Source organism: Heliangelus exortis, chromosome 3 (assembly GCF_036169615.1).
Source record: "Heliangelus exortis chromosome 3, bHelExo1.hap1, whole genome shotgun sequence".
NCBI lineage: Eukaryota > Metazoa > Chordata > Aves > Apodiformes > Trochilidae > Heliangelus > Heliangelus exortis.
Genome location: NC_092424.1, coordinates 23,990,641 through 24,017,837, shown reverse-complemented (window position 1 = coordinate 24,017,837; position 27,197 = coordinate 23,990,641). Strand labels below are relative to the sequence as shown.

The following is a 27,197-nucleotide window of genomic DNA, read 5'->3' as shown; positions in this document are numbered from 1 at the left end:
AAAAAATAAAAAATACAAAATACCACCATGGAAGAGCTTCCTGAAAAGAGTGCAATTAGCCCTAGAATACCCAGTAACTGTGGTGCAGCACTCTATAATGTTACAGGAGAATGGAATTCAGAGGCTCATTCCAAATAGACAAGGTAGAAAATGGGAAAAATAAACACAAAATCTCTTACAGTTGAATATGCTGAGCAAGGCAGAGCTTTGGTAAAACAGAACACTTGCCAAACTCATCAGCTGCAGAACATGCCTTTTCTTCTCCAACCCAGTCCTACAGGGTTAGTGCTTAAATCAGAGCGAAAAGGAATGGATGCCTGATTGGAAAATAGCTTTGAATTATAATCCTAGAGAATTTAGTATGAATGAATTTACTGAGCAGCCTGATTGTCAAAATAAGCATTGATTTTGTAGGACTTAGTGTGGCTTCATGTATCTTAACCAAAAAAAAAAAAAAAAAAAAAAAGAGCAGAAAGAGGAGTTGAGTAGGACTTTGTCTTATGCTGGCAGACAACATCTATGCCAGTGTTTGAGGTTATTGGAATCTGGCATTCAGAATGGTAGATCTTGTGTTCTTTCCCAGTCCTTTTGCCATTGCAAAGCAGCAGCAGTATCTTTTCTTAGAATGCTCTTTGGCGTATGGTATTAGTAAACCATCTGTCACAGCTGTGCTTAGTGTCTATATTTATGTTGCATCCTTTTAAGGGATAGGGAGTGTTATGAGGGAATGCTGTAAGACTCTCTTCATGTTACTCTTCTATCTTCCTTAGACACTTGGAGTCGCTTAGAGTGTTCTTGCTGCCTTTTTTTTTTTTTTTTTTCCTTCTTTTATTTTCTTCCCCCCTGGAAAAACCTGTATTTTGAGTTTAAAAGTACAGACTGGGATCTTGTAGGAAGGAAAAACTAGTATGTGATTAGCCACTATTTTAGTCAACACTTACAGGGCAGCATGAATGAACATGATTGGTTGATACACACAATGGAGTTTTTAAAAGGCAAGAGAGCATTTCAAAATGCCTGAAAAGGTGGTATTCAAATCTTGATATAATTTCAGTAGATTTTTGAATCTGTACATTATGTGTATATTCTAGAAGCATATGTATAATATTTGTATTATAGATGAGTATATACACTGGTTATTGCAACCAAATGTTGATTGATGGATGTAAGATAGGAACTCCTGTGCAGGCTAGGAAAATTAAAAAAGGAATAAATTCTACATGACATTAAAGAAAAAAAGGAAAGAAAAAGAAAAAAAGGATGCCACCCAGAGGCAAGCAGTGGAACATTTTAAGTGTTGAAACTGTTAAGAGTAGAATGTTCTAGTTGATTGTGACTTACTGAAAGTCTTACAGTGCTGTTACCATTGCTTTCTGAACTATTTCTTTGAAGACTTGTTGACTGTTTCTTAAGAGGCACTGTACTCAGCATTTTTAGTGACTAGTAAGGAACTTGGTACATAAAGGCTTAGGCTGAAGTCACTGGTGATCTTTACATAAGTGGAATTTTGAGAAGGTAAGTTTAATAATCTAGTTAATTTTTTTTCCTTAATTCATTAACAGAAATATATTTTAATCATAATTTTAAACTAATGGATTCATCCAAGATGAGCTGGGTGTCTTGACCACCAGGCTCCTTGTAGTATTTTCTCAAAAAACTTTTCACAGGAGGTGAGTGGTTCAAGCATGGTACATCAAGAGGACATGTTTGTTATTGTCCATGGGGAGAGCCATACATTTGACATGTTTTTGGAAGGGCCTAGATGTAGCTGACAATAAGGACATTGATGTGTTTGTGGGGCTTAAGGTTATGGAGAAAGGCTTGTTTTGTCAAAAATTAACATGCTTTGTAAATCTGCCACTAGCCCTTGTTAAGATACGTCAAAGACTTTTTGGAAAGTTACCTATCCATTTTACTCATGCTAGCCAAGAATCAAAACCTGAATCTCCTGATAACTTAAAAAATCTCAACAGCTATGTTTTGGGAAAATGCAGAATTTACATGAATGAAGACCTGAAGATCATCATGTGTACATCATTGTGCTACTAGAAGTGGAAGTTAATCACAGCAGGTCTGGAAGTTAAATGCAATTCTTAACCTCATAAAGATGTGACAAACTCAGTGGGATGAACTGGGCATCCACCACACATTTTTTATGTATACAAGTGTGACAGCTACTAGAAAGGTAGTTCTTTCACAGTCATTGTCAATTTCTGAATTACTTATTTTTTCTTTTTTAAAGCTTTAAAGAGACTTGATTGTTCAAAGAGGCTCTGTGCTCTGTGGCCTCTTTTTGCCATCTACTTCTCTCTGACTTCATAGTGCTTGTGTGTTATTTAGCAACAAATGCAAGCTCATGTTTGCATGAATAACTGATCTAATGTTAAATCTGATTTAAAAATTGAATTGAATGCCTTCAGCAGGTATGTGGCTGGCCATGAACAAACAGAAATTCAGGGCTGGCAGGTTGGTTCCTGTACTGTTTTCCTTTCAAGGAGGATGTATTTTGGTAGACATGCTGTGAGGAGAAAGCTGTATCAGTGAGATGGTTTGACTGGGACCTTGGGTTTCTTTCTTGTCCTTCCCAAGAATGAACCCTCTTGTCTCATGTTGCTGGTGCTGAGTAATGCTGATTTTCCTCAATATAGAGACAAAGAGAGTGACTTGAGAGAAGGAAGATCAATGTGAATGAGGGAAGGGCTTGAATAAATTTAAGCTGTGTAACTTCTGTGACAGTTCTGGACAAGATGTTCCCTTTTATGTACTTAAACTAGGCTAGTCATAAGGCAGAGTTCAAAGTCTCAAGTGAAGGCCTGCTAATGTTTATCCTAAAACCTTTTTCTCTTGATTCATGGTAGTATTCTGGGGTTTTTTGTGGTTTTATTTTGTTTTTAACATATTGCAAAAATGTGCAGTGGCTATTGTTATCTTACTTCTTTTGGTTAATTCCATTTATTAAAAATAAATTTCAGCAGATAAATTCTTGTGCTTCCCTTCCCAATTGCTTTTGTTATGAGCTGTGACTGCTCCCAATTCTTGGACTATTTTAAGATGAGGTTTTCTAATTCAGTTTTGTGTTTTACCCAAAGCTGTTGCTTTTTCAGAATTAGCTGTGAGTAAAACAGTTCAGAAACTTCAGTATAGTTTCCTAATGATTGGTGTATAGGTGATGCAGGCACACTGTTGGCCAAAATGATAATGGTGCTTAGAATAGTAGGCATGAAGAAAGATGAGTACACTTCTGGAAAGTCCAGATACTTTACAGAAAACAACTTATTTTAAGTGTTTAATTTCCTTCTGAAAGTTGGAAATCATAATTGCAGTATGTATTATTTCTTAGATGCAGCAAGGTACCAGAATTTTTGGAATAGATTTTGGTAATGCCAGTTAGAACAATTCTTCTACACAAACATCTCTCCAATGCCAACATGTATAGTTTTTTGAAAAAATTTCATAAAAATCAGTTGGATTGTTCACCATAAAAAGAATGTAATCGTCCAAAAGGCTATCTAGTCCTTAACTTTAAGAAATCCAATTTAGTTTTAGTCACTGATGAACCAATAGGCACAATAAATTTTCTCCTGGAAGTTTTATAGAGTCTATTATGTACTGAAGATTATTCCAACTTCACATTCTTCACAAAGCTCTACTTACAAGGCAATCTTGTGTGTTGATCCAAATAAAAAATGAGCTGCTGAAATGCTCTTGGACTACTTTAAAATAATTTAACCAGTTTGGGTTTAAGCTAAGTAAGTACTTTAATATCATTAGTCTTGGTAGCAAATGTCTTTTAAAAGAATTGAAACAAACAAGAGAGTTTATTTAGGTTTATATTTAAACAATGTACCTGGCATCCTAGTATTGCATTGGTATAAAAATATATCTTGACAGAGTTCAGATACTCTGTACAACACTGAGTATTTGGCCATGGGAGGCCTTTTGTCTCATTTCCAAGGTCAAATGGTAACTGTTCAAACTACAGTTACTAAAATACTAGAAACTAAATTAATAGAGATAGTTTAAAATACATGCAAGTGAATGCATTGTTAATATCCCCTGTGCCTCAAAGACAGTAGGCACCATTCTCCATCTTTAGAGGTTTAACAACATCTGAATCTCAGTATGTTGTTCTGTGTTGAGTATCTAAACACTTAAAATACTATTCTTCTCCCCACCTTTCTTGATTTTAATCTGTTGTTGAAAGAAGTAAAAAAGATTTTTTTAAAAAAGAATTTGTTTTATGATTTCCTTAAATTTGTAATTTCTCTTTCTCACTTCTTGTCTACGCCCAATGTAAGCAGGAAAAAACCCCATGGAATGAAACTTGAATATAGAGAGTATAATAAGCTTTACCATGGTGTAAGGTAAAGAAATAATATATATATTTTTACATTTCAGTGTGATCACTGTTTGCCATTGTACAATGACAAGCCTTTTCGTCCGGGTGACCAAGCTCATGCCTATAATTGCAAACCTTGTCAATGTTACAGCCATGCAGTCAGCTGCCACTATGATTTAGCAATGGATCCTTTTCCTCAGGAACACTACAGAGGCAGTGGTGGAGTGTGTGATAACTGCCAGCACAACACAGCTGGTAAGTCACACAAAAGAGAATGGACTGTTAAATCCTCATTTATATATATGTATATTTAATATAGTAAGTGCGGCAATCACTTATTGACACAATTGTGTCAATACTTAAATGACAGGAAAATATTGTGAAAATGTGATCCAATCTTGTATGAAATCTTCTGTGTAAAACACATTCTATTGACTAATTAGAATGTGTAGCTTCAAAGAAGTTTCTATTACCTGTGCTAGAGCATTCAAGTCTACAATATCATCTTTCTAACTGAACTAGTTTAGCAGATAACATATCAAAAATATTGTCAAGTTTTGCTCTAATGTCAGTTACTTGCTTATTGAGTTGAGTTTTCTATTTTGTGTAAATATTTATTTGAATATTTTTTTAGCTGTTCTCTTCTGCTTCAGTTTTCTTGGCTTTGTCTAGTAAAGGGAAAAAAGAAAAGTTTCAGGTTCAACGGTAATTTTTCCAAAAAATGTATAGGCATTTGCCCGGCACAGCTTTTATATAAGTGTGGTATTATATAACAGATGGAAGTTTAATGGAGTAAAACATAGTTTGTAACAGGTTCATTGTTTCATATGCTCTGGATCACTAAATTGGCAGGTAGAGATGAAAGGTGCATTAAAATGGACGTCCTGAAAATTATAGAATTCTCTCAAAGGAATAGAGTCTTTAATTTTGAATTATACAGCTAATTTTAATGAATTGGAAGCCATAATGCATAACCTTTCTTTCATGCAGGAAGGAACTGTGAGCTGTGCAAGGATTTCCATTACAGACAAGCAGGTGCAGATCTTTCAGCCATTGATGTTTGCAAACTCTGTGACTGTAATGCAACAGGCACCAAAAATATGAGCCTTCTGTGTGATAGTGTAAGTAACCTCAATGCAGAAAAATGAAAAAAACATTTCAATCAGCTGGGTAGATGGTAGTAAGATTTTACGAAGTGTATTTAGATGGTAGCTACTTCATTAAAAGTGCCTAGGTTCTGCCTTTTCAAAATGATAATTGGCTTACATCAGAGACCAAAAGGTGAGAAAACGTAAAAGGCAATTTGAGATGTACTGTTGAAAAGTTCTGCAGTAGCAGGCATAAAAGATGCTGTACAGATTTTCAGAAGTGAATAGTAGTTTTAGGATATGGACAGGTACTCTGTAATATTAAAACATCTAGGTTTTGAGTGTTCTTGATGGTTTTCGTACTGTCTTAAAATTGCTATCAGATCTTGAAAATTCAGACAATAAGCTGACCTGAAATTTTTCTAAGGTTAAGGTAAGTTTCCCTGTAATAAGGCAAGGATTGATCTCCATTTTGATACATAAAGTAGATTAAGAAGGAACCCACAGTGTGATGCTGAAAAGAGCGTCAGCTCTGCTTTGCAGAGACATACAAGACATATAGTCTGATAGGAAATCTAACTTTCGAAGCATGCATGTCAAAAAAGCAGGAAAAGTGACTGAAGTCTTAAACAAATTTTAAGGATATATTGTGGTTCATATTCTGTCCATTGCCAAAATCTGAATTTTGTTAGGAATAGGAAAGAAATAGCTTCTTTGTATTTTAATAGTATTTTAAGGTTAGAAATTGTTCTGCAGAGACATGAGATAGAACTTCTTCACCTTGTTGCCACATTTTGTGTCTCTTTTCTGATTTTTTTGTACAACACACAAGCATTTTCTTACGATATCTCTTTTTATAGCCTTTTATTAACAGTAAGCTCTTGTGGTTCTATTGTGGTACAACTAGATGCACAATTTGACTTACTGCACCTTCACAGATACCACGCATGGGTGTATATGCTGAAAAATATGCATTTTTTTCACAAAGGATTTTAAAATAATTCTCTTCATTGAATAAAAAATAACATTAAATTTTCTCTATTGTGAAAATGATACTTTCTGCCAACATCACAGAAATGAAAAAATGAAAAACATAGGTGTCATGTTAGGACTATTTTTTAAGATATAGGAAAAATGGAAGCAAATGCTGATTTTTATGTCCATGGCTTGTAGTGAAATGTTAACCTAAATTCATTTTAACTGTGATTATTAGCCAGAGGAAGAGAAGTTTACAGAAATCACGGATTTATAGTGAAATATACAAGAACATTGATGAAGCTTGACTAAGCAAGTATCAACAGGGAGATAAAATGGGAAAACTTGGGGAAGACTATATTGCTCAATAAAGCATTAACTGACTGCTGCAGTAGATCTAGAGCAGGGTGAAATTATTTAGAAGCACTAAAAAATAGATTAATAAATCTGGAGACCAAAGGCTGAAATGAATTACATGAAATAGGAAGGCATCATTGAAGAGTTTCCAAGTTTGACCTGTGGAAGATGGAATTTCAAAGAGTAAGGGCTGTACTCATGAAAATTACTTGTCACATCACAATGATAATTTTCAAAGAAATATACCAAAAATGGGGCAGAATACACCTTTATTGCATAACTTATAATTTTCTGCACTTCATCAGGATTTTTTTTCTTTCCACATAGTGCCAGTGTGTCACTAAGTTCTCAGAGATACACAGTTCCAAAATTTAATCCATTGAATCACTAATTAATCTATTTTTGAATCAGAGAGAATATTTATTTATCAAAAGAAGTATTATTTAGATAGTTTACAGCATGGGTAGAAGAGCTTACTGTTTAACAGTTACTCCTGTCTCAGTTCTTTGGACTGATCATGAAAACATTATCCCTGTTCTGGTCACCTATTTCACTTTACCCTTGCTGAGAAATGCATGCAGGTGTGTAGCATTTCTCCCTTGCATAGGTTTTCACTTCTCATACATCTGTAGATCATGCCCACTTACAGATCAGTGTGTAAATTAATTTGTGTTTTGGAGTGTGAGCTAACATACTAAAGAATTCACAATAGTAACCGTATGGCTTGTAGTAATGAGTGGGATATTAGAAGAGTGGTGTGCAGTGTATCCATGAAAAGTTCATTGGACTTTTTTTGCTGAAAGAGGTGTTCCCTTGAAATTGGTGGGTAGCAGAGAGAGAATTGCTACAGCCTGATAAAATTTGTCCAGTTCTGTGCTGGTTATTGACATCTAATCAGAGCAGAAAGGATGCATTGGTCGCATCCTCCTTGTGAATGGTCACTGCAATGTATTACAAACAGTCAGAAAGTCCAGATGAATTAAAGTTGCCTGGATTTTATGAGGGTGGAAAAAGAATTGGCTGCCTCCTTCTTTTCCCCCTAACCATTCACACATGAGAAAATTCTTCCAGAATACTGCTGATGTAATCATTCTTACTCCAGATGGAGAGCTGGAGATTAATTTCTTCTGGCCCTTATACCCCAATCCTTGACTCATTTTCCTGTGCTGCATTTTACCCAGGCTGCACTACAAATGCTTACATATTCAATCAGGCACAGAAGTTTGTAGTCCTTTCATGATTCTATTATAATATGCCATATATAATGGTGTGAAAAAAGCACTCTTTTCCTGGGCATTTGTTTCTAGAAGCTGAAAATGCTGCTATTGCTTTTACCTCTTAGTCTTTGGAAGTACCATTCTCATCTCAGTAAATTTAGGTTTTTTTCTTCACTTAGCCTTTGGTGATATTTAAAATTTTACTCTTAACATGCAAATAAATATGTATCATACTCTTATTGGTACAAAGAAGATGTGCTTTACTGCAGAGGATATTGTTCAGAGTGGCAAAGACTTAATTGCCTTCTGTTAAGGTGGCAGCTGTATTGTCTTGTGCTGCAAGATAACTCTTTCTAAGACAGAAAGATGAACAAAACATTAGTTACTGTTTTCTCTGAGGATTCAAATGGAAATAGAGTCCAGTGCTACCAAGTAAGCTTTTGAACAGGCTTCAGATTTCACCTTTCTGTTTTCTCCCTAAATATTGCTCTTTTGAATTAATTTTTCCCCTCAAAATCTGAAATGTTTTATTTAATTTTTTAATACTTAGTTGAAAAGCTACCTAATATCTGTGTATGTATATGTATTTCAAACCAAAGTAGAATATTTCTGATAATTTTACTTCCAAGCTGATAAATTCTTTGACCTAAAATTAGAATAAGCATTTCCCTGTTCTCATTTTTCCATCTGTACAGTTTTCAACCCTTTTATTGTGATTGACAATAAATAAATAACTGGAATGTGTATTACAAGGGAAAGAACATAGATAAAGTAGTTAATTAAGGGCATTTCAGTCAACAGATATATCAAATAGAATAAGGAATAGAAAGGATGCAAACGTGTCAATGAAAAGCTCATATGCATAGTGGAGTCCATAAAAAATAAAGTTAGAAAATACCATGTGTATTCTGAATCCTTGATTTCACTTCATGTAAGGCCTTTAATCTTATTGCTAAAGTGGAGGAAAAGGAGCTTTTTATGCTAAATGATTCCTTGGCTTAATTTCTGATGGGTTTTTTACCATAGAATTACTGTTTTTTGTGATAATTTGTCAGGTTATTTTGGGGATTTGGTCCACTCCCACCCTTTGAAGTGTCATGGGCAGAGGGTAAACACCTTTTACATTTTGAGCTGAAGCAGTAGAAAGCTACTGACTTTTGAAAGTCATCATATGCAATGACAAGAAGAGAGAGCAGGGGAGTGAAAAAGAACTTCATTATGCTGCTTATTCACTTTCCAGTTCCCAAAGCTGACATAGTGAGAATACTCTCAGGTGGTCAGACCATTCACCTATTCATGTGAGCCAGCACACCTTGCACTTCTTGTTTCCTAAAGTGAAGTAAAGGAGAAGAAAATAAAAGTCCTCAGCCCTCTTGCTCTTCCAGAGATTGCAGTCAACTGGATGCTGGGGTCCTTGCCAGATTTGCATCAACTAAGAAGGCAGTGAGAAGCCTATGATTAGCATTTATATCAGAAAGGCAGAACATCAAGATTGGTACAAATCAATTGCAAAGCCAGCAATGGCAGGGTGAACAGAAAGAATTTCATGCAGTAACTAAATATACCCATGGGTCTTAAAATGTGAGTTCTAGGACACTGGCAGCTGGTCAAAGGACAGTGCTTCTATCCTGGTAGAGTAAAAAGTTGACATTAGTAATGACTCAACCAATTGCAAATGTTTTTTGTCATATGTTTTGGACTTCAACATCAGCAGTTAACTTTGGTATAAGAAACCTAGAAAGTGTCAACTTTAGTTTTTTATTTAATAACATCAAGCCACATCTCACAGTTATTCTCTGTAAGTAGAGAGACTACCTGATTACATTTCTGGCAGGAGGTTTCTTCTATTAGCAACAGTGGTGTTTGAAATCACAGGGATATCCAAGGAGAAGAAGTTATTTTTGAACCTTCAGAAATGCTTAGGCCAGTTATTTTTTTCAGCAAATTCCATTTTCTAGTTTATGAATACATTTGGTCAAAACGATTTTAAGTAGTCAGAAGATATATTTCTGAGACAAGGCTATATATATGTTGACTATCTGCTAACTGAGTGCTATGACTAAATAGGGCACTGCACCCTAAACAGTAATTAAAACAAGTCTTTGGAATTTGTCACCATTTTCCCCTGGTATTTACACATCGTTGTAAGTCCTTATATCCTTTTAATAACTGGACATTGGGAGAGTTCCTGACAAGGCACACCTTTCAGTGCATGGTTCTAGATGAGCATCCCCCATTTAAAGAGTGGCATCAGCACAGTCTAAAGCAGTGCAAACTGCTATGCATATCTAAAATACAGAAATCTTAAGTAATCTTGCTTCCTGATTAAGGTCAATGATGTTGTAGCAGTGGTATGTGCAGAAGGAAATTGCTTGCATGCTTTTTAGAATCATTTACATGCACGTATATGGGACTGATGTGTATTTTATAATAAATTATAACTTACACAAGGGATGTATGCTAACTCAGCATCAGTAGTTTTCTGTATCAAATAACAATTATAATTATGAGGTCCCAAGATACACAACCGTTTGGTAGTAACAGTCAGCTAGACACATTTTTGTAGTGAACAATTTAGACAGATATTTTTCACAAGTGATTTAATACTGAGATAGTTACATTAATAGAACAGGATGTTTCAGGCTGCTTGTTGTAGTGGATCAGAACTGGGCAGAACAGAGTGATTTCTGCTTCTCTGTAGCCAGCATAATTCAAGTCTGTTTCTTGAAATGACAGCAGTTATATCAGAGGGGGGAGAGGAACCTTCAGTAATATCTCCAGTGCACGCTGGAGAAATCCTGGTTAGGAAAATCTTTAAATATTAATTGCTACCAGTATTCTCATTAATACCATTGTTTCAAAAGTATGTTAGATTTACAAAAGTAATAATAGTAATAACAATAGCAACCACTTTATAATTCACTTAGATTTTTCTGTAGTTATAGAAATGGCTTGTTCTACCCATTTTGATGTAGATTTCAATGTTTTGGTCTGTAGTACACTTGTTTGTACAGCCTTATAAATATTTGTCAGCCTGTCCAATTTCTTTTTAAGAGTATCCATTGCCAAGCTCTTCACAGTTTGGATTATTTTGATGCCTCTCTGTCTATACAGAGAAGTTAAAGATTATTTTTTCTTTATTTCTCATTTTTAAAGCCATACTATACCCAATTTAAGCCCAGTTGATAACTTCCTAAATTCATGCAGCCACCAAATTTCATATGAACTTTAGAGTACATATGTATTATAAACCTTAATTTTGTTTTTCTCTTCTACCTAAAATTAGGGTTCTTTAAAACTACTTTTTATTTCTTCTGTACTTTTCCTAATGTGTGTGTTATGCTCTTCAACTATTTGAGCTAAAGCCTTCCTTTTCCTTCTCATGTCTTAAATACAAGATTCGTTTTCCGTATATCACAGAATGGCAATCACCTTTTCTGGAGTGCTATCACATCCATCATATTTAAATTGTGGAGGCCCAGTATCATTTCCAGGTTAAATTCCATATTATTGTTTCTTCACAGTTCTTCCTTATGTCACATCAAATATCTCCTTGCTATGTGCTGTGGTAAGAATTTTTGCTCTCACTTCACCTTTAATGATTTTAGAATATTTGTGCAAAAAGTGATGTTGAAAATCAAGCAGCTGAGGGTTATTCCAGAACAGCAGTGACAACTACAACCAGGTCACAGTCCTGCAGCATGGAAACATGACCAAGGGCTCATAACAGGGTCCATTGGCAATCCCAGATGTGTCAAAAGGAGAAATCGGGTCCAGGGTCAATCCAGGGAGTCCAGCCTAGTGTCAGCAGGAGGTAATGCTGAAGACATGGCTGCAGCCTAAGTCCAAGGGATCCCCCCAGGAGGCAGAGGACAGGCACAACTGCAGCATGGCCCAGGTGAGGGGCAGTGGCCTAGACCGGAGGGATGAGTGGAGGCCCCAGGTGAAGCTGCTCAGGGGCACTTAAGGCTGCCTGGTGTCCTCAGGATCAGGATGGAGCTGTGTGTCCTGAGCTGAGGTGATCTCTGAGGCTTGTAAGGCTCTCTTCTGTCTTCAGAGTCTATTACTGAAAATACTGAAGCACTTAGTATCCAGGGCATGCAATTACAGAACCCTACAAACCTTCCCAATTTTGCAACTGCTTTTAACTACTATTTCCCCTCCTTCAACTACTGTTTTTATCTAGAGAATATTTCTCAACCTTTTCTCTAAAATCCTGCACAGCTTCTTGGTGTGTATGCAGTATATGATGTATAAAAGCTGTGTAATATTTGGAACAAGACAGTGTAGTATTTCCCTTAGCCAATATTCACATCTTTTATAACTCCATGGGTACTACAGAAGGCAGGGTTAAAGTGGAGTTACATAATTGAATTTTTTATTTTGTGTTTTGGAGGCTAAACTTCAATGGATGCCTTTGATCTTGGTATTCTGTATTAACAGAAAATGACTAGAGAAGCAGAATAGAAATGTTTCTAGTAACCTGTAGTTAAGACAAAACCAAAATATTAAGTTTTTAATAGAGTCAGAGGCTCCTTATTGCCTTGCCTTTCGAATGTTTTTTTTCTTCTTTAAAATAAGTGTTATGGAAAAATACAAGTGGATTGTTTACAGATCTTCTAATCTGGTACATAGGAACCTATTCTCAGATCTATTAGGAAGCACTCTGATAAGCCTCCAACAAAACCTTTAGTTTCCCATACCTTCCTCTGGCTTCCATAAAAGACTTTCCCTGTTTTTAGAACCAGGAAACCAGTTGCTGTTTGTATTGATTATGGATGGAAAACTCTTTTCTGTGTGACAATAGGGTAGGAGGAAATTTATGTAGGGAGATCTGCAAATAGTTTCATCGGCTTAGTTCCTGGAGAAGATTTGAACTGTGTTTTTCAGTTGACCATGAAATTTCTACCTCATTTTGGAGAGTTACATTTATTCTTCTGGCATAATTTTTTATCCTATTAAGAGAAAGTTTGGGGACATACATTTCTGCAACTGAATGGGATCTCAATTACTGCTTCTTGTAATAGCTTGACACTCAAAATTATGATGAAGATACTGGTGCTCATGGCTTCTCTTAGTGATCAGTAATCTACACATTTCACTTGTTGCATCAGGAAATGGTTACCATCTGCTCACAATTTGACTTGGGTTTCCATGTATTTATGATCTGACCTTTGCTTATCCTTCTCACTCTGTGACCTCTTTTGTTTTAGAGAGAGTAACCAAATATGCATACAACTTGTGCTAAATATTGGTAGCACAATGAATTATTATGATGAAATAGCTTTTTCTGTTTGAATTTCAGTTCTTTTCCTGTTAATTCCAGTATTTCTATTGCCTTTTCAATACCCTCAGAGTCTTTTCCAATATATCTAACTCATGTTTTAATTTCTTTTAATTTTCTCCATACAGAAAAAGACTACGAGGCTTTAGATCTCAAAAGCTTCTTCACAGTTTTTTTTAGGAGATAGATGTAACTTTTAAAATTTTATTTCTCTTTTCCTGAGGTTGATTTAAGCAATTAATAACTGTAATTTCATTTTCAGTCCATCTAGAAATCTTAACTCATGTAGTCACTTTTCAACATGTGAGATTTTGCTAAAACACTTATTTTCTGACAGTGGTGTGAAATAAGTCTTGAAAATCATTCCTAATACAGAATAGTATAAGCTTTCAGAATACAGAATAGTGTTAAGTGTTCTCATAGTGAACAAGTGTGCAACACTTTGCAATTTCTGCTGTGGTTCTGTCTTTCCTGGATGCTACACAGAATCATAGAAGCATTAGCTGGCCATCTGCTCCAGCACAAAGCAGAATTGTTTTCAGTGCTAGATCCACTCAGTCATGTTTTTGTCTGGATGATTCTTAATACCTCTGAGGACAGAGATTCCACATCCTTTCTGGGCAACCTGTTACTGGTCCTGCATTTCCCTCTGATGTCAAATTTGAATCTGCTAATCATACCACTTAATTGTTTATTCCCCTCACTGATTCTCTGCTAGTTTTCTTTCATTCCTGACATCTGAAAAATACTTTTTTTTTTTTTTTTTTTCCTTTTTGTGCCTTAAGCATGTTGCTTGTTAAAAGCTGATTTTTATATTACCATATTCTGGTTTTAAGGTTTTAGCATTTGGTGATGGTTACCCTCTTTTATTTAACTTTCATATTGTAGTCTAATTTCCATTTTTTGAAAGTGAAAGTGACTTTTTCTTTTTTTCTGTTCAATGCATTCCTTCATGTGGTTGCTTTTGGAGTAACTTGAAAGTCTTTTGGGGTAGGGGTACGAGTTATGTGTTGAGTGCTAATGAGGGACCATTAGATAATATTTGCTATTGTGTAATCTACATATGTTGTGATCAATAAAAAAAAATCTTTCTTTTACAGCTATGTTTTAAACTAGGTATTTTTCTTCATTTAGGATCAAACTCAAAGTTGCTTTTCACATGTGAGTTCTCTGATGAATGGCTGTTATGCATGGCTGGGTCTCTTATAATTAACTAAGTATCTAGATCAAATCCAGACTAAAAGAAAATAGTTTGAAAATCCTTGTTGCTGTGTTTTCTGCTATTGCAGTCTCTTTAACTCTCTTACCTTTTTCTCCTTGCTGTTGTCTTGCCTTTTTATTTATGAAATATTGTTTTCCTGACTTTTCAAAATCTTCATCTTCATGAAAAGTGTGTCTGATATACCAGTAATAGATCTGTATCATCAAAGCATATTGAACTACAGAATCCTTTTATGAGGAAGGAGTAAAAAGACATGCTTCTCTAACTTTCAGTATTTTCTGCACTGACAATTTACTATTATATGTTGAAATACTCTGTTTTATCCTGTGCTAATAAATGTTTGAGCTTCTGCGTAGGTTGGAGAGTATAATAATAACATTTATATTAAGTGGAACATCCAAGTAGCTTTATTTCTAATACAACAAAACTCTCTTACCATTTCAGCTTTGCCTGACTAAGGTTTAAGGTGAAAATGGCTACTGTTAAGAGAATTTTTTGTTCCATTAGTTAAAGAAAAGCAAATTACATGGAACTACAGCTGTTGATGTGATAGATAAATAACTACTTTTGAATTACTGTACTTTTTCGTCTTTGTAAATATTTGCCCCAAAGAAAATTACTTATAACACACAGTAAATTTTTTGTTGCCATCTCTGCATTCCCCAGAACACCTGGGTAAGAAAAAATTAGTTTTTGTTTCTTCATTATGAATCCTAAACCTTTTAAATTCCCCTCTCCTGCATCTCTGTTTCTTTGACTCCCTATTCTCATCTATGTAGGGTATTGATTGATGTCTCCCATTATTTTCCCTATCCCTCTGCCATTGACCTTTCTCTGTGGTCAGTTTTCCCACCACTTTTCAGCAAGTAATGAATATAAAGATTTTTTGTTTGTTTTTCATATTTTTTTTACCTGGTTTTCAGAGGAGGTTTAAAATTGAGATTACTTTTCAGAAGCGCTATAATGATAGGATACAGTAACTGTGATTTAAAAACCTAGTTGGTTTTACTAGAACTGACCACTTATACACTGCAATTTTGTATTTATTCTTTGCAGTTTTTTCTATCCAAATGCTAAATATTGCCATATTGTTTACTCCATTTTTTCCCCTTCTTTTTTGAAAGAAATGGACTTTTAATCTATGTTTAAAAACTGAATAGTCACACTTCTTTTAATATGTCTCTTTTTCTTTCTCTCAACAGGTTAAAAAAATACGTGTTCCACAGGCTTAATTTTTTGTGTTCCAGTTAAAGTTTTCTCCTCCCCGACTCACACTCAAAATTCTTGTTGCTAATGAGTGTACCATCTAAAAATAGATATGTTCATCATTCTATAATATTTTGTATCTTTCTAGATTGGAGGCCAATGTAATTGCAAGAGACATGTGTCTGGCAGACAGTGCAATCAGTGCCAGGAAGGATTCTACAATCTACAACAGTCAAACCCTGATGGCTGCAGTCCTTGTAACTGTAATACCTCTGGGACAGTCAATGGAGATATTACCTGTCACCAAAATTCAGGCCAGTGCAAGTGCAAAGCAAATGTTATTGGTATGTGTGACACAAGAGTTTGGAGCCACGTTTCTTGTTATTTCTGGAAATCCAATACACTTGGTTTTTAAATGAAAAGTACAGCAAACTTCTTTGCTGAAGGCAGATTATAAAAATGAATGAAATTAAGTGTTGAAAAATTATTAATTCAATAATTCTATCAAGCTACAGCTTGAAGCTTAGTTTAATCAACCCTTTAGAAGTTTCTTTACGGCATAGCTACATTAGCTTACATAGCTCCATGCTAATAAGTCACAGAAATAATGTAATTTGCTTACCGCATAGATGTTTCTTTTAGGAAATTAACACTTTTTCAAAATGTTTTATACTTAATGAGTTCTAAGCAAATCGTTTCCATCCTAGTTTTCTTAATAGACCAAAATAAATGGATTTTTTTCTCAAAATATTCTGTGCTACAGGGTCCTTTGTGATAAATCTATCATTTTTTTTCCTATTATATTTCTTTGAACTGTTCCTATGAAATGCAAAATAAGTCAACATAATTCCACAGATCATGTACATAGGTAGGGTTAGTTATCAAGGGCCACATAATTTTAATTTTATAATTCAATGCCAAGCTGATTATAATAAACGACTACCTTCTGTGTTATTTATCATTTTTTTTACAGGATGTGCTTTTTTGTTTGCTACTCCCACAGGTATTTTTCAGAAATTAGATTTGATTATAGCAATTTATTACTTCTAGCATATTTGAGGGGAGCCACAGCCACATAAGGACAAAATTTATCAAGTGCCCAAAATACACAATATATATAATACACTTTGAAATGTTGATGTATGGGAATATTATGCAAGGAGAATTTCCTGATAAAGTGAGCCTTGCATGGTAACTGTACATGTCGTAGAAAATACACGTGTTTAAAAAAAAAAAACCCAAAACACACAACAAAAGCGAGAGATCCTTTTGTGCTTTGTTATTAATACAATTAGTGATCTATTTTTAATTTAGCTAATCGTGGTTGCAGGTCGTATTAATAGCGTTCAAGTATGTGTTCATTTAAAGCTCACTGACTTGTGAATGTTGAGTTATTGGTCATATTATGTCTTTACTTCTAATTCCAAAAAGAAATCACAAAATAATAACAAATAATGAAAATAACCAGACAGACAGAGTCTGAACAGTTTCTTTCCTGTTGAATGTCAAGTACCTATGTTTCCATACAGCAAAAAGGGTGCTAAGAGTAAAAAATAACCACTGTGCGTTTTAAATGTACTTTCTACATTCAAAAAAGCACTTCAGTGCATTCTTAATTATGTATTATTTGCCTACATTTCACGTTTACTTCTGTGAAAACCTCAGTAGGAGGGAGTGTGGTATCCAAGAAAGTCACAGTTGTGTTCTCACATATTTGATTGTCTGCGTACTATCTTAAATATTTTCTCACTTTGAGAACAAAAATTTTTGTTTCCATTGAAATAATATGCTTTCTGCAAATTTATCTAGCTCTGGTGTGAGGCTGTAGCTATGCAAGTTTTTGCTTGCTGGATACAGACCTAATTCTTTCCAAACTGGATTCTCTCTTCTGTTTTCCACACCAGCTGTACATAAGCTTCTGTATATGGGAACGTGTGCAGGAAACTTTAGCAAGAAGGTTTCCTCTTTGGATTTCTAAACTGATTTTTAGAGCAACCTGTCTATTGCCATTTTATCTATTTAAATAAACATGATAACAGAAAATTGCAACCGTGGACTGCGGTGTTATGAAACATGAACTGTTGGAGTTAACACAACTGTTAAATCTTACTAATGATTCTATCACCAGTAAAATACATTAGCACCAATAATTTTATTAAAGTAGGTCATTCATCTAGAATAAAAAGGTAGAAGAATGTGAATTAAATACCAAGTGTGCTAACTCCCCTGTACTTGTTAACACTGAATGTGATGCCCTGTAGGCCTTCCTCAGTATCGTTAGGAATAGATTACCTGTCAGGAATATGTATGGCATATTCAAATAAGCACTGCGCATATTTTAAAAACTGATATGATATGAATCCATGTAGACCAATTTTAATAGTTCAAAATGAGTCATAATTCTTGTTAACAATACAGTTATTTTTAAAATTTGCAGCAATAGTGGTCCTTTTTTATTTTCCTTATTGAAATTAAATGATATGCCTTGGGTGAGTCATTCATCACTGCTAAAGGAACTTGCCTTATTTGGAGTTTTTGAGTTCTTATCCATATGTATACTGCATTTCCTACCATATTTAGTTTTATTTTTCTACATGTAAGTTGCTAGATGTATTTTTGTATGTTTTTGTGTTTTTTTAAAATAACTGTATTTTGCTAAAACATTGTATTTTTATTTTTCTCCATGCAGCAATTAAATGATGGCTTCATAGTGAAGGATTTTTCCATTGCAAGGGAAAATACATAACTGTGAATTTGCATTTTTCAGATAATAATCTAGTTTGCTTTCTTGTAATGCACGTTTTATAAACTAAAATACAAATGCCATCCCTTGGGGCAGGGATAAAGCAAGCAATGACTTTGAAAACAAAGCTAATAAAATTACAGGATGAAGTATGAGGAAAACAATTTAGATTTTAATGTACTGTAGGAGCGATCTAAATCATACATTTATATAAAACTGTTTCATTTTGGATTATGTAAAATGTTCTGTTTTCAGTAAGGGCTTACAATAAACAGTAATATAAATGTAATCAATGTTAAAACTGAAGTACAGTGTTAAGTAAATAATTAATTGTAATTAGTCTAATTTGTGTTGTCCTAGAAGATATTTAATGTTTTCAATATAATAAATAAATCTCTTATCAGAACAGGTTGGGACCCCAATGTAATTCCCTGTATATTGCACTTCTACAATAAAGGGTTAAGAGTTCACATAAGCACTGATTATGCTTCTGGGGGACAAAGAGATCAATTCTGGTTTTTCTTAGAAATGTTAAAGAATCTCTTGCAGAAGTATCTTTAACTGTATTGATAATCCAGAAGAAATGCGTGGCTTCTGAAAGCATTTGGTAAAGTAAAGAGATTTTTGGGATGCCACTGTGATTCAATTGATTTGTGCAGATGTGTTGTTCCTGTTAATTATGTTAGTGAAGAATGGGAGTACTTTCTCTTTTTTTTCTTCTTCCTTCCTTTTTATTTTTTAATTTTTATGTATTTATTTTTATTAATACCTTTTCTCTTTCCAGGTCTTCATTGTGATAGCTGCAATTTTGGATTTAAGGCTCTCAGATATTCTAATGAAGATGGGTGTGAACCTTGTTGGTGCAACATCCATGGCTCAGTGAACCAATTCTGCAACCCTCTTTCTGGGCAGTGCAACTGTAAAGAGCGAGTGAAAGGACTTCACTGTGACACCTGCATGGACAACTTCTATGGGCTGGATGTCACTGGTTGTAAGGCTTGTGAATGTAACATTGCAGGGTCAATTTCTGGCACTGTGTGTGATGCAAAAACAGGGCAATGTGTGTGTAAACCAAATACTGGAGGAAGACAATGTGATGAATGCCTAGATGGCTACCACAAAGTCCAGGAAGATCATTCTTTTGTTTGTCTGCCATGTAACTGTGATAAGGCAGGAACAATAAATGGCTCTCTGGTTTGTGATAAGTCAACAGGCCAGTGTCCTTGCAAAGCTGGTGTAACTGGCCTTCGGTGCAGTCAGTGCATGCTTCATATGTACAACCTCAGCATGAGCAACCTCCTTGGCTGCCAGAGTTGTGACTGTGATGCTCTGGGCACGTTGGCAGGATCAGTTTGTGACCATCTTTCTGGACAGTGTTTCTGTTTGCCTCACCGTCAAGGGAGAAGGTGTAATGAGTGTAAAGCAGGTAAGGAAACTCAAAGACAATATATTTGATGTTTTCAGTTTCACTTTGTTGGATAACATCATAGTTGCTGTTTTTTAATTTGTATTTAGACAGCTTTGTGTTTGATATGTCTCTGACTTACTAATTCTTTTTTCATTTCATCGTAGTTGTATGAGTGAGAAGGAAGTATTACCATCCTGATCTCCATCAAATCATAGAGTCATATCACAGAATGGTTTGGATTGGAAAGGAACTTCTAGGTCCAAACCTTCTGCATGGACAGGAACACTTCCCCCTAGAGCGAGCCCCATCCAACCTGGCTTTGAACACTTCCAGGGAGGGGGCATCCACATCTTCCCTGGGCAGCCTGTGCCAGTGTCTCATCACCCTCAAAGTAAAAAAATTTTTTCCTAACAGTTAACCTACCCTTCATCCTATGGCTACATACCCTTATAAAAAGTCTCTCCTCAGCTTTCTTGTAGGCCCCCTTCAGGTACTGGAAGGCCTCTATAAGGTCTCCTGGGAGCCATCTTTTCTCCACGCTGAACAACCCCTGCTCTCTCAGCCTGTCTTTGTAGGAGAGGTACTCCAGCCCACTGACTGTCTTCGTGACACTCCTCTGGACTTAGTCCAACAATTCCATGTCCTTTGTTGGGAGCTCCAGAGCTGGACGTAATATTCCAGGTGGGGCATCATGAGAGTAGAGAGGAAAAATCACTTCCCTCAACCTGCTGGCCATATTGGGTCTGATGCAGCCTAGGATACAGTTAGCAAACTAGCATAGTTTGATGAGCAGCAGCTATCCTCTTAATGAAAAATGTGTATTTGGAGGGCAGGGTTGAAAGCTATTCAGGAAGGGCACCGCATGCATAAATCCAAGCATAGCTGGAGGTGCAAAGATGGTTGCTTAAATTTTGAAGAGGCTGGCAAACATACCACTTAGAAAGCATTTACGTGCCTTGCTGTGTTGAGGGTGTGCTGGCTTTCACAAGGGATGCTTACAGTAGGAGATACTGCAGTTGCTGTGTATCAGATATTGTTATGCATCCAGATATTGTTCCATATTACTGTAAACAGAGTTTAAATGTTCATTGTATGTGGGAAGCTCTGTAGTTACATTTAATGTTTTTCTTTTAAAAAGTAGGTGGATAAAGTGAAACTATTGGTAATATTAGCCTACCCTTAGTAATAATATTAAACAGGTATATTTAGTTCAAGTTAAATACATATGCAATTTATTAAAGCAGCAGGTCACATTAAAAGGTACATTATAGCTCCATTGGTTTTAATATGCCATTCAATAATTTGCACAGAGGTTAAAAAAGCTGCTTAACCTCCATTAAGTATTTTTAAAAATACTTTAGTTTAAATTATTTTAGGTGCATATACTAATAAATAAGGCAGCATTCTGTTTTTCTTAGTTCCTCCTCCAGTGCTATTTGACCTGCTAACCCTCTACAGCAACCACTTAATCAGAGATTGGCAGAGGAGTGATGTCAAGGCTTCCCGAGTCAGTGACTGCCCTTGTCCTTGAAAAAGAAAGGCCAGAACTAAATGGTTTAAAAAGGTTTAATTGATATTATGAACAGACTGGGTTATAGGAAAGCTTGCAAGGCACTCAAAGGAATACTTCCACAATAGTTTAAAAGAAAAAAAAAACAAACCCAAAAAACCCAAACCCCTTGCTGTAAGAATTATTTTAAAATTTTTAAGTAATGAGTATAAGCATGTATATGACTGTGAAAATTCTTGTCATTGTAAAAGCATTGTACTGCTCTTAGGGTAGCACAGTGTACTGTGCCGTTTTCACTGGCATACCAGTGTTGATCCCAATACAAGCTCATTTAGACATTTAATGTATGTTTTATATCAATATTCTTTGTTAGTGTGTTCCAAAGATGACTTTCTGTAAAACAGGGGTCAGTATTCCAAGTAATACTGATGTTAAGTTGTAGAACTATGGAAGAGTTTAATTGTGACATATTCTAAATATGTCCTATGGCTTTGTCTTGGGACAAAGATAAGAAAACGTGCTCCAAGTAAATATGTAGCCAACAGAGCCTAATTAAAAGCACACAATTAGTTAAAACTGACAGCCCTACAAACATATTGAGGAATTCTTAGGCTGTAGGGCCATGTCAACTCTCTAGTCCAAGTTTCCTTACTGGCATACAGGTTACATGTCTTTCATTGTTATAAGTAATGAAAGCCTGTTATAGCCAGTGGTATATTTTGATACAATTCCAGAGGTTTCTTAAAGTTACCAAAATCTTATTACAAGAATTAATTCTGCCAGTGCAGAAGAATTCAAACTGCATGTAACTTTGGGAAAATATTTTACCAGGAGATTTAAAAAAAAATAAAAAAATAAAAAAATTAAACACTCCCACCCCACCTCTTTTTGGAGCATTCGGAGATGTTTCATTTATTATGTGTATCCATGACCTGCTGCCTTCCTGTTTGTTCTCTTGCAAGAAACATTTTCAGTAGATTTCTGTACCATTTAATTTTTTTTTTCACACTGATGATGTATGCAAAGAAAGGAACACTGGATCCCAAAATAAAACCAAATGAAAGAGCAGTTTTACCTTACATATAAACTTACTTTAGAGAGGTCCCAGGTTGTAGTGGTTGAAAATGGGTATTTCCAGCCCTCAAAATTTGTCTCTGCTCATTCTGGCCTTACTGACTGGCATTCATGCCATACAAATCCTATTCAGCACAGATCTTGGATCCTGTGAGAGCACCAAACAAAGCAAAAAACCAACAAATTTCTAAGCTTTCTACTCCGTGACCACAGTTTTTCAGCATAGGTGTGTAGTACAAGGAGGATGTACAGCAGCATGTAGGATGTGTGATCAGGCACCAGTACTGAATTCCAGTGTATATGCAACTTCTCAGCCAAAAAATGTGAAGTATATTGTTACAATGTGGTCAGTGTTTTTAACTGTGCATTTTGAAGCACGGGCTGTGTGGTTAAGATCTAAGCATTACTGCCATGTAAAAGTATTAAGGAACTGGGCGTTACTTTTCCATGAGCTATGTAATGGAAGAAATAGTGGGAGTCTGATTGAAAAAGGAAGCTAAATACTTTGCTATGACTTTCATTCTTCCTTTTGAATGCTATGTTTGATTGACAAATGTGATCAGTTAAGGTTGAACTGAAAAAAAAAATGAGCATAATGCTAGTTATATACACAGATCTTGTAGAGATTTGCAGTAGCTGTCTTAAAATTGGAAATTGGCTCTATTATACTAGAGTGGATCCTTCATAAAGCAACTTTTATGAGCCCTTCTAACCTTGCTGTAAATTAAGCTTGCAATAAGTTGTTTCATACTCTTTCCTGCCAAATTCTAGGTGATGGAAGTAAATAATAGTAATGGTTATGACATGAAGTACGAATTTGTAATCCGGTATCTCGTATTTTTTAATCTACATTTAATCATGTTAATTTACTTATGAATTAGTTAGGGGAAGGAGTTTCTCACATTTTCCTATCTCTCACTTATTCTTTAAAAATTTGTTACTTTTACTTGCTACTTTTGAAAAAATCCAGAGACTTAGTTAAACATTTACAGCATTTTTAAAAGATTATTATTAAAAAGTATCATACCAAATACTTCACTGCCCTGCAGCAGTTTAGGCTGCATAACATTAGGAGATCCAGGATGTTTAAAGTTAATTCTTCTTTAGAATTATGAATTTCACAGCTTTGACAAAAGCAATATGTAGCATAGTGATCACTCCTGTTCAGCTTTAGCTGAGCTTTTTTACAATTGCTTTTTTACAAATGCTCTTATTTACCTGCTGTAGTATTTTCTTAGACACTAGTTTAATGCAAAATTCCAGATGAAGAGGGATCTGGTTTAGCCTGAGTGCTTATCATTTACTGTAACAATAAACCAGGTCCTGAAGAAGTGCTTTGACCTTCTGCAGGAGTCCAGGCTTCAACTTGTTTCCTATCTTCCTGTTACGTTCTCTGAGTGGAGTCGTTCATTGTGCTCAAGAGTGACATTGCTGGGAAATGGTCTCTATTTGTGCACAAGATGGGCACTGTACTGTGCAGACAGCTGCAGTATGAGATAATACATGCTGCCTCACTAATAACTTCAAGCTATTCAGGCTCTGTGGTGGCTCAGTTCGGAGCCTCCCTGGAATAAAGTGCCAACAGTGTCGTTTTTTATGATGTGAATGTATGTTAACTGGAGACTGATATCACTTCACTGTCCACTTGAGATTTATCTCACTGAGGACCAGAGGCTAAACTTGAACAAAGATTTGAGCAGTAAAATTCTAATGTTTTCAATTTGTTTAGTTCCTTTGCTATTTGGGTATGAGCTCACAGTGCAACACTGCCAGGAAGACAGAGAATACCACCCCAGGGGTGTATATATAAAGCTATCTCTTGTAAGACAAAATAAATAATAAGGCCTTGGGTTATATGACAAGTTACAGTTCCATTTTGGGCTTTTTATTATAAAGCAGGACATCAGAAAGTTGTTGGATAGCAAAAAGGATTTGATAACTGAAGACATGATTAAGAAGAAACTGATTGAACTGGAGAGGGAGACGGAAGGTATTTGGGAACTCTATGCAAATCCTGCATATCTGAGTCAAAATTGAAATTCTTCTATTGAAGTTGTGAGATAATAATTAATTGTAACCAGCTGCAGAGACAAACTCCCGATCAATGGCCCTGTCTTTGGATTGATGTTCAGGGACAGGTAACACGTACTTGCAGCTGACAAGTGCCAGTTAGTATTTGTGTTACCATCATCATTTGCAGAACTTATCCACATTGCTACATTTTTAATCAACTGTACTACTCTGAAAAAAAAAAAAAAAAGTAGAGCAATTGATGTGAAAAGTCAGTAAAATGTCCATTAATACTCAGTTAAAAATAGAAATTTTTCTTAAAAATTATGTAACTATATTTGTTACATAACTGCTATTCTGTTAAATTAATTATCTTCTGATCAGACATATAGAAAGTATGCTTAAAAGCACATTCGAAATTTCAGGTGAAGATATGAATAATGGGGAAGTTCTTTAGTGACCAGATTTGAGATGTATAAACTCTATCTAACTGTTTATCAGTAATGTGTTAGAGACTTGCATGGGTAAAGATTGTTTATGAGAGCAATAGAATGAAAAATTGTGCAGTAAAAGTTACAGAAGATATTGTGGTGTAGGTAAAACAAATCCTTGAGTTCTTAATGGGAATTAAAACAGGAACAGAAGAATGGGATTCATAATGAAAGCGTTTAAAAAAGTTTTTTTTTTTTAATACATTCTGTAAACATATTTGTGCAGGATGTAACCTGTATGTTGAGAAGAAAGTAAATATAGATTTTACATAGAGCTGGGAAAGCTCATCAAACATGGTGTTTTGTAAGAAACATCCTCATGTTTCAATGGTTAAGTCAACCACTGGTTGAGGAGGATTGAGAGATCTTATTAAGAAAGTATGTGTATTTTTTACATTTTGCAACTGGACACTTTTGGATATGACATTCCAGATTAGAATTGATAAATGTCTTGTCTATTATTTTTTATGTTTCTTCTTCTTGCGGTGCATTCATTAGTACCTCTCATGTCCTTTGGTCTTTGCTTTCCCCATGGGCACATTAGTGTACTCCCCCTAATTAGTGTTTGCTCTGTCTAAAATCAAGTCTGGAGAGAATTTAAAAAATGGAGTTTGCAACTGGAGGATGAATAATAGCTTTACAAATTGCCAATGAGAAGATTTAGAAATTTCATTCTGCAGGAGGACTATAATGCTTTGTTTGATTTGATGTGTATGTTCACCTAAATATTTGTTCAGGTTTTTTTCCCCCACTATATCTTGCTACATTCACTTTTTGCATATTGTCTATTGTCAAAATCTCTTTCTTTTCCAGGATTTTATTTCTCTCCATCCAGTGTCACTGGCTGTCTTCCATGCCTGTGCCACATTGCTGGTTCAGTGCATCAGAGCTGTGACAAACTAACTGGCCAATGTATTTGCCAAGATGCCTCTGTAACAGGACAGACGTGTGAACATTGCAGAGAACTTTATTATGGATTTGACTCTGTCACAGGGAGGTGAGTGTTTCTTTTTTCACAGGTCACTCCTAACCTCCTTTTTACATTTCCCTCATAGTAATTCATTTAAAGGTTTAGTGACAATGAAAAGATTTGCTCTATTTTAATTAATCTTTTGAATGCTTATGTGCACTCTGATTTACGTGTGTGCATTGTACTCTGTGCTCTGAAAGTAGAACTTCTGCCACAGACTTAAGTAGAAACATGAAAACTGTATAAAGTATGTATGCTATCTAATGTTACAACGATTTGGTAACTTTTTCTGTATTTCTTCTGCATCTTCAGTAAGATGTGATTTCTGAGGTGTTAATTGCTGACTATTAAAATATGAGTAATGTGCCTTTCTTACAGCCAGTGAAGACTTCGGGAAGTTATCTAATGGAAAAAAAAAAAAAAATTATACATACCAGTCTTTCCAAATATCTTTTAGCAGCAGCTGTTGGAATACTCACAGAATCTTTCTTCTAAAAAATCTTTTTTCTGAAGCAGTGTATTCTTTTTCTGCATCTAGTTATGTGCCACAGGGTAAATTGTTTATCTAATGTAGCCCGGGGCCTCTGTACACTGAAAGTATATGGATGTATTCCCTGGAATGTAAGAGGAAAAATGTTAACTATAGGTGTAGTACATTGTTATTCCATTCTATTGCTCTATCTTTCTTTTCCATCTTTCTTGCTTAATCCCTACCATTTCAGTTTCCTTCTAAAGACTGTCCAGAAAGATTGAACAATCCTAATGCTATCATATTTTCATGCAGATTGATTGTGGAAAATTTTTCTTAAATTGTGTATTTTTCCTTTAAAAAAACCAACCACAGACAGAAGATCTGTTCAACATCCTCCTCCCCATGCTCCTTTTCTTCTGGCTAATGTGGGGTACACATGGTGTTAGGGGGTGATTTTAAGTGTCATCTTGCACATACTTGACATTAATCTGCAGATTTTTCACTTTAACTGTTATGCAACTGACACGCATTAGGAAATCTTTAAAATTAGTTTTCACTGTTGTGGGTCACAGAGGCATCTGCTAATGTCCTTAAGTGATCTGTAGGAATAAAGACTTCATTTTTTCACTTCCTGTCATTTTTAATGGTAAGGAATAAAATCTCTGTAATACTAAATTTCCTTTTTAAATATTTTTACCCTATCATTACTGATTTTTTAGGTACTTGGAACAGACTTTTTTGCCCCTCACTTTTTTCAGGTGATGTAGAGGTTTGTCTGTGTTAAGGGATAGGTCTCCTGAACTGGTTATTGGCCTCCAGTTGCATTTTAAG

General features: G+C 35.3%; 1 protein-coding gene across 1 annotated transcript in view; it reads left to right on the top strand.

Moving 5' to 3' along the window:
* USH2A (usherin) overlaps positions 1–27,197 on the top strand; it is a 385,338-nt gene that overhangs the window by 45,097 nt on the left and 313,044 nt on the right. Inside the window, exons 9-13 of the mRNA XM_071739639.1 lie at positions 4,399–4,594; positions 5,330–5,460; positions 15,837–16,032; positions 19,216–19,857; positions 25,738–25,921. Coding sequence (XP_071595740.1) covers positions 4,399–4,594; positions 5,330–5,460; positions 15,837–16,032; positions 19,216–19,857; positions 25,738–25,921 — 1,349 coding nt within the window. The remainder of the gene's footprint in view (positions 1–4,398; positions 4,595–5,329; positions 5,461–15,836; positions 16,033–19,215; positions 19,858–25,737; positions 25,922–27,197) is intronic.